The sequence below is a fragment of the Gadus morhua genome, chromosome 15 (genome assembly GCF_902167405.1).
Source record: "Gadus morhua chromosome 15, gadMor3.0, whole genome shotgun sequence".
NCBI classification, from domain to species: Eukaryota; Metazoa; Chordata; class Actinopteri; order Gadiformes; family Gadidae; genus Gadus; species Gadus morhua.
This window is the reverse complement of record NC_044062.1, coordinates 15036590-15045237: the sequence shown is the minus strand read 5'-3', so window position 1 is coordinate 15045237 and position 8648 is coordinate 15036590. Positions and strand designations below refer to the sequence as shown.

General features: G+C 45.5%; 1 protein-coding gene across 6 annotated transcripts in view; it reads right to left on the bottom strand.

Annotated features, from left to right (window-relative positions):
* Nucleotides 1-473: 473 nt before the first annotated feature.
* The window catches only part of ltbp1 (latent transforming growth factor beta binding protein 1), a 74561-nt gene continuing 66386 nt past the window's right edge, over nucleotides 474-8648 (bottom strand). For all 6 annotated transcript variants that reach the window (XM_030379008.1, XM_030379010.1, XM_030379009.1 and 3 more), the window contains 6 exons: nucleotides 7935-8063; nucleotides 6443-6583; nucleotides 5589-5780; nucleotides 3830-4045; nucleotides 2722-2871; nucleotides 474-2355 (listed from right to left, as the gene is read on the bottom strand). In XM_030379008.1, the coding sequence (XP_030234868.1) occupies nucleotides 2132-2355; nucleotides 2722-2871; nucleotides 3830-4045; nucleotides 5589-5780; nucleotides 6443-6583; nucleotides 7935-8063 (1052 nt within the window). In that variant the 3' untranslated portion in view covers nucleotides 474-2131. The remainder of the gene's footprint in view (nucleotides 2356-2721; nucleotides 2872-3829; nucleotides 4046-5588; nucleotides 5781-6442; nucleotides 6584-7934; nucleotides 8064-8648) is intronic.

Below are 8648 nucleotides of genomic sequence, written 5' to 3'. Positions count from 1 at the left end.
CTTGGGTCAGGGCCTCTCTTGAGGCCATCTGATTTGCATATGTGGTCACAGAAGGTGTGATGGACCAGAGTTAGATATTTAATGCTACATTTTTTATTCAAAAAATAATTGAAAGCAATCATAAAGGTCCTGTATAGGCTTATGATTCCCAGCTAACAACAAGCTAAGAAGTGATGTTACTCCTCACTTATTTTGATGCTTACCTTCAGTGAGACATAATCATTCATATTATGGGCAGATGTTGTTTGGGTTAAATCAATGCATGTGGAAGCACAGGCACAACCAATGTGATCTCGGGCCCATAAAAGGTTGGGAACGACTGGCTTAAGGCTCATTGAAACGCATAAATTGGCAGAAGGCCTATTCTCTTTAATATTTATATTTACTAAAATTGGATTGACTACAAAGAGGCAACAATTTTTCCCAGCATTCAAAACAGATTGATTGGTTGATTCAATACATTGTTCAGATGGTTTAAAGTATTATAAACATAGCATGGATTTATTAAAAATAGACATGATTGAAACACATTAAATATGCTGCATTCGATACAAATTTTGTATTGAAGGTGGCATGCTAGGAAGACATTTGAAATAACAAAGACTATGACTGACTAGAAGTCATTATAAATATCACGTGTTGGTGATTTATTATTCAAGAGGTTTAATATACATTGTAATATTTGAATAATCATACAAGAGCCATTTATTTATGAACAAATTACAAATTCTGTTTTCTCTATCACACCTTGGGCCTTAATCGCCTAGCAGCCATCTTGACTCTGCATGCAAGCTGGTTGGGGGAAATGAATGTGGAATTCTGCATTCAGTTTCCCGGCCCAGCTAGCGTTTGGAGCCAAGATTGAACAAAGATGGCCGCTGGGGAATGAGGCCCATTCTGTTTAAATGTACAATAGTTTCTCTCTCCCACCGCTGGCCCCAATAGCAGCTTTGCAACCTGGCAAGACTTTGCAGTACAACGTAGAAACAAGACTTTGAAGTACAACGTAGAAACATAGAAACAAGACTGTGCAGTACAACGTAGAAACAAGATGAGTGATTCCCAGAAAAACAAGCCCCTAAAAAACCAGCAAAGAAACACAGCAGGTACCTTACAGCTCCACAGGAGAGGCGGGAAAACAAACTGATAAAAAGAGGTCAACAAAGAAGGGAAAGACCAGAAGAGGTGTGGTAGTAAGAAAGAAAGATAATAATAAACAACCAAATATAAAACATGTCATCGTTGAATGGCCTGGACACAAAGCTGTTGTGTTTTTCTCACTTTGTCCATTTACATGGCAATTTCAAAATAAAAGTCCTTATTTTCCAAATAATGCAGGCCTTTAGTTTCCGTAAAACGTCAAAAGATAACGCTGATGCCACAGTGTGAAAAAAAGCGGGCCTCCATTTAAAATAAACTATAAAATATTAACGTGACGACAAACAGGTGGGGGAGAGGAGGGCTTCAGCACCTGCCTCATGTAATTAAATATCCACACATTATTATTATTAATATAATTATTTTTACTGGGAAGAAAATATATTGTAATCCCCCAGTGAGTCCATAGGGTTTGTCGATGCGTTTAAAAAAGAGCAAAACGCCTATCCCCCCTCCCTCCCTCCCACCCTACCATCCAAGAGCATAAACACACAAACAAACACACTTTTAACACGCACATAAAGTTCCTTCTACAACAAGATAAAAAATAAACTTAAGGCACAGAAAACAATAACAACAGCAAAACAAGAACACATACATTTTATACAATGCTGCATATTTCTCCCGACAAAGGCACCCCCACGTAGAAGGTTAAGGTGAATCTTCATCTCAAGTAAAATAAATTTCTTTGCTGTTTATTTCATTTAGTGTGTATTTTATACAGTGCAGATTATATGGGCTTTGATTAAATAAGTGTGTGTATTGGAGTTGCTTCTGTGTGTGTGTGTGTGTGTGTGTGTGTGTGTGTGTGTGTGTGTGTGTGTGTGTGTGTGTGTGTGTGTGTGTGTGTGTGTGTGTGTGTGTGTGTGTGTGTGTGTGTGTGTGTGTGTGTGTGTGTATACGTGTGTTTGCCGGCGGTACTGTTTATTGTTTTTTTGCTTTGTATTAGTCGCCCCCTTGTGTCCATTTACGCTCATTGCTGGTCTCTGCTTAACGCGGCCGTTGGCGTGGCCGTTGATGTGACCGTTGCCATGGCGACCGCGGGGTCTTTGGAGCCTCGTGCCACACAGTAGTTCGGCCGCTCGGAGGGCGAGAAGCCCGGCAGACACACACATCTGTAGGACCCCGGGGTGTTGATACACTTGGCGTTTTTGCACAGAGACATGCGGCGGTTGAGCTCCGAGCACTCGTTCACATCTGGGGAGATCGATACAAACAGATCCAGCGACAATCCATCAATACAGATCCATAGATTTTTGAACAGAGGTCAGATAAAGAAAATTCGGGAGTGAGCCACATGATCAGAACTGTGAACTGACAAAAAACAAGAGGATAAAGTTGTATTTAAACTACTTAAACACAAACAGAGTTTTCATGGACATGTTGAGGTCATTTGAGATAATTTTATTAAAACTCTGAATCAGTTTTTGTTTTTATGTTATTCACCCTTCTACTATCCGTGCATGGTACGTCCTGTTCTAAACACTGTAGTACATGATCCTGCTATAACTATTCAAACCATACTACTCCCTGCATCCTACCCATAATGCAGCAGCAGCTTACCAATGCAGGCCATGCGTGACATGTCCAGGGTGTAGCCGTCGAAGCAGTCGCAGGTGTAGCCCTCCTGCACGCGCACGCAGCGGCCGTTCTCACAGCCGTTCAGGATCCCACACTCCTCCGCACGAAGGCCCTCAAACGCATCGTAGGGGTCTACGGAGGGGAGGAGGAGAAAGAGGTGGAGGGGGTGTAGGGGGTGGAGGTGAGGGAAGGACTGGAGAGGGATGACCCTTCTATCTTTCTGATGAGACGTTAAGACCTTGAGGTGTACTGGTCCAATTATTCCTAACACTCTTGTACCAACATAGCCACCTTGGTCCCCTGTTCTCTAATGGATAGGTGAACTCCCCACCTCTCCACTGTGACAGCCGGTGCGTGGCTCTCACAGCGGAGCAGTTGAAAGGAGCCGGTGAAGAAGGGTTTGGACCACTTCATGAAGTAACCGCATTCACCACCAGATGGCAGCAAAACACTTTCACAAGGGATCCCAGAAACCCATTTTACACACGAACACACAGATAAAAACACATACACACACACACACACACACACACACACACACACACACACACACACACACACACACACACACACACACACACACACACACACACACACACACACACACACACACACACACACACACACACACACACACACACACACACACTGCCTGTATAGATTTTGGATGTCAGTTGTTATTTCTGAACTAACAAAAGATCCCACTCCAAATTGAAATCCAAACCGAGCTCCACTGAAAAAAATGCTCACCTTAACTTCCCCCAACAGTAAAGTCACTAACTGCTTTATAAAGAGAGCGTGTCCCTGTGTGGCAGATGTGTAGAGTGTGATATCCACCAAGCCCACCCTGAGGGGGGTCTTACCGACGATCAACACAAATCTAGACCTCAGAGGGTGAGACGCTGTCAACACCAGCAGAACGGCGCCATCAGACCACCTCAGGCTCTGACGCTGCTCCACCTCACCAATCTCCCTCGGACCGCTTCCTCCAACCTCACCACATTCCCGTAACAGGGAGCGGCGCTGTGACAACGGAGGCCCCCGGAGACGAACTAAACTCCGGAGGACGAAGGCGGCAGATGGCACTCACCCTCCTCATCCTCGCTGTGGTACATGGGCACCAGGGCCTGGTCCTGGTCGGGCTGGGGAGCGTAGTAGAGCCGCGAGGAGGGGTAGTCCTCCCGCGACGCCTCCTCCTCCCCCGGCCGGGGCTCGTAGGAGTGCACGGGTCCCGACACCAGGGCGTCGCGCCCGTACGGCCGGCGGCCCCCGCTGAGGGGGAGGTTACACATGGAGGCGTAGTCCTCTGGGGAGGGGAGGGGGGGCCGATTGGAAATAGGATGAATTCCATTAACCCGTCGGCCCGTAGGGCATGAGTTTTAGCAAAGTTTATAGTTGCTATACCGAAACACAATTTCTGCTTCCTTTGAGTCTGACCCCTAGCTTCCAAGAGAGAGAGAGAGAGAGAGAGAGAGAGAGAGAGAGAGAGAAAGAGAGAGAGAAAGAGAGACAGAGGGAAAGTGAGAGAGCGGAGAGAGTGAAAGAGAAAGAGAGAAGGAGAGCGAGAGAGAGAGAGAGCAAGAGCGAGAGAGAGAAGAGATAGACGAGAGAGACAAAGAGAGAGAGAGAAAGGTGGAACAAAACAGCAAATCTAGGATATTTAAATATTAATATATATTAAGACATCCTGAATTGCCCTCCCGGGGTTAATAAAGTCTTATCCTATCTAATCTAATTTACTCTGAGACAGACAAGGAAAGGAAGGGAAGAGATTGAATACCCTTTAGGAACGCTGCGAAGACTTAATGTTCTAAGTTGAGACGGGACGATGGGATATGAGCAGAGAGAAAAGTGCAACAATTCGGCCGTTCTGAGACGCTTCTACAAAGACTTTGAATGTCAAGGCAAAGCCAGAGCGGTGCTAAACGATCGTCAGGACATGACCTCATTGTGGCTTAATGAGGGGATGATGGTTCCGTCCAAATGCCAGCCGTGTTAGACAGGATTTAAACTAATGGAACCCTGGCAGGATTTAAACGAATGAAACGCCGCCTCCGGCCATGTGCAGGAGCGGAGAGTTTGGCTAGCGAGAAGCTTCACCTTAAGAAAGGTGGATGTTTCAACTTGACTAAACACATGCTCGCCACAGCAGAGGCTCAAGATGGTACTTGAGGCCCACGTTTAGGCCCCAGAGTTCCTAAAAGCATAACCAGATGCCGTGTAGCCTGTTTACTAAAGAGACACTAGCAGGTTGGCCTCAGAAGGTTATTTGCGTTTAAAGATGCAGCAAATCAAGGTATTTTAATGCCCGATGCTAGCACAAGAGTAGATGTCGAGTAGCATGGAGATGTCGAGTGACATTGCGGTGTGGCAGAGAACCTTCCCAACATTAACTAACCGGGGTTGCCAAACTGCAGAAGGCTCCTTTCAGGACCATAACGGTCGGTGATCAAACCATCGCAACCATTGCTCCTGATAAAACACCCGTAACCAATGTCATTTATTAGAATGATTTTGTCCACCAACTCCGCAGTGACCGGCGCACATTGATTCAAGGGGAAGAAAGTGATATTTTCATTGTTTATCCTCATGGCAGGCACGCTCGCGGCAAATTCCCTTTTGCAAATTGAAACAACAAATTGAGTTTGACAATTCTATTGGGAACAGATGCTCCAGCGCAGCCAGACGACACGGTGTTCGAAGGTCTGATCACAGGCAGGTTTTGACCTTTTAAGAGTAGCTACGCGCACGATCACCGCTGTGAGTCTGTCTCCGTCTCGAGGTTAACGTCGTGTACATCGTGGCAGAGGTCCACCGACAGCAGGTCCCAGCCCGGGTGAAATGTGTACCTGTGTTCTTGGGGGGGCAGAGGGCACAGTCCATGCCCCAGGCGTCGCCGTACAGGCAGCAGCACTCCGTGTAGGTGGTCCTCCTGGTGGGGGAGGGGCCTGTGGAGCTCAGGGGCCGCGTGCAAGTCATGGATGATGTCACTTCCTGCCAGCAGATGCCCTGGTAGTCGATCTGCTTAGCATCACGGTGCTCTGTATGTGGCGGCAGACGGGAACATGTCCATTAGGGCACATAAGTACACACACATGGGCACATATGTGTGTCTTAGAGTACCATATTAAGCGCTATATGAATTTCATTGATTATTCTACACACACACACACACACACACACACACGGTAACACGAGTACATACACACACCTGGGAGCATACGTGTATACACATGGGCACAAACGAGGGCATGGGCACACACACACGTGCACACACGTACATACACACACACACACAGAATACGTACATACACTATGTAGCAACTATGTAGTATCTACAGTATGTAGTATGTATGTAGTACCTATGTAGTGTTGGTCTAGTATGTATGTAGTATGTATGTGGTATCTATGTAGTATGCATGTAGTGTGTGTGTAGTATCTATGTAGTATCTATGTGGTATGTATGTAGTATCTATGTAGTATCTTTGTGGTATGTATGTAGCATCTATGTAGCATGTATGTAGTATCTATGCAGCATGTATGTAGTATGTATGTATTATCTATGTGGCATGCATGTGGTATATATGTAGAATGCATGTAGTATCAATGTGGTATGTATTTAGTATCTACGTAGCATGTGTGTAGCATGTATGTAGTTTGTGTGTAGTATGTATGCAGTGTGTATGTAGCGTGTGGGTCCTACCAGCCACGTCCGGGGGGAAGACACAGTGGTTGCCTTGGGGGTCCAGCACCATGGGGTGTGTGCAGAAACACATGTAGGTACCATCTGTGTTCAGACACTCCCCGTCCACACACACCGAGTCATCCTCACACTCATTGATGTCTGGAGGAGGCAGAGGAGGGGGGGGAGGGGGAGGAGTAGGATGAGCAGGAGGAGAGGAGGGGAGAGGAGAGGAGAAGGAGGAGAGGAGATAAGTTAGAAGCACAACAAGAAGTAGAGGAACGGAAGTAGATAGTAGAGGAACATAAACACAAGTAAACATAAATGAAACACACATCAAAACAGGCAAAGAGACACAGACATCCTCTAAATGTAAAACACTTAAATACACAATCCTCTGAAAGAGCTACATTCATTCAGTTGGCTGAAGTTATTCCATATCAGCTAAATATTGACAAAATAATCAGATATTCTTTTCCTCTCACACACGCTAATTTCTTATACATACTTGTTTTGGTTTCTTTAACCGACCAGCGTATTGCGGCTAAACTTGCTGAAGATAGATTTCAAACATGCCCGGTCTACATCAGAAATACATGTCCCTCCTCCTAAGCGAAGGAAAACATCTGGACATATGGTCGAGACCCGCGCCAGACCTGGGACGGACCCGAGGCGGTTGCGCTTTTAATTATACTTTGACCTCTGGAGCCACGCGTATCCCACCTCAAACCCACGAGGGCCGTGTGCAAAAGCCCTGTGCGAGCGCTGTGCACGTGGACCGTGCATGATAGTTACTCACGAGCGCACAACCCAACCCTACATCACAGCACCCTGTTACTTCAGACACCCTCCCACCTCCTCCTACAGAAACCTGTGCTGATATTACTGATTCCTTACCCCAACCTGGCAACGTCTCCCCACTGTGATTTGTGATTTAGGATTACTACACAAATAACATGGAATTGACTTGACGTGGTTGCCAGGTATCCCCAGGCAGAGACAAGTTGACCTAAAGAAATTATTTTGAAATTTCCCCGCTCTGCCAGCAAGCGGTTTGTGGTAAATAGAAAGATAGTAATAGTATTTATAAATCTGGTGTCACGTGGAAACCCGCAGCGACGGAGAAAGCCTTTGGGATCCAGCTGTGTGCCGGGTCGTCCAGATGTGTCCAGGCTTGCTTCCTACATTAAGAGATTTTAAATACACTCTCATCGGTGATGGAGTGGCGGTCGCCGACCGCTGAGTGCAGCCCGCCCTGAGGTTGATCTCACAGGTCCTAAAACCGGCGGTTTGCAGCCTTCAGTAACATGGCATCATGTCCTGCTTCGGTACATGTTGCTCACAGATGGAGGACAACACCACAATGACCCGACGTTACCCAGACGCACACTCAGATATTTACATAATTTACAGACTCACATCTACAAACTTTCTTTACAAGGTGAAGTTTATACTAATCAATTGAATCAACACATAATATATTTCGATATAAAGAAAGAGAACCATGGCTGACCTCTGCACTCCAGCTTGGCCAGGTCGTAGTCCTGTCCCGTCTGGCAGTAACACTCGTAGCTGCCCACTGTGTCCAGGCAGAAGCCCCCCTTACACACCTCCGGGCCGAACAGCGCACACTCGTCAGCGTCTAGACGCACATGGCGGAGGAGAGAAGACGTTCTACGTGCATCTTTTACCAATCACTTGTTGTTGAGATCTCCATCTCTAAGATGTAACAGTCAAGCTCTTGACTATTAAAAATACAAAAAAGAGCCTTCTACAAGTGCTTTGTCTGCTAAATGATGCTAAATGTCAGCAATACAAAGCATGTTGATGTGAAATACACACACGTTTCTAAGATGTACTATGTCTATCTCCGAGAGGTTGCTGTTAAGCTCTCAAGAATAATGAGAGAGAATCCCACTAGAGTTGCTTTCTGAATCCTACAGCTACTCTAAACTTCTATTTAAGCTTGATCGAGCAGTTGTTTAGAAACTTGATTGCATATCACTTGCCTTGTAGTTACTTAGATCGTATGCTTTGATTGTTTTACGCCTCACTCGTGATTCCCGTCGGGACTGAAGGAAACATCTCATAAATAAACTTCAATGTATCTAATAAGCTTAGAAATTGACTTTTTTATGGATAAATAGATCTACATCTTGTCAAAACATTTGGAAATTAAATCAACCCCAAACTTTCAATAACATAAACAAAAATATGTATGAATATA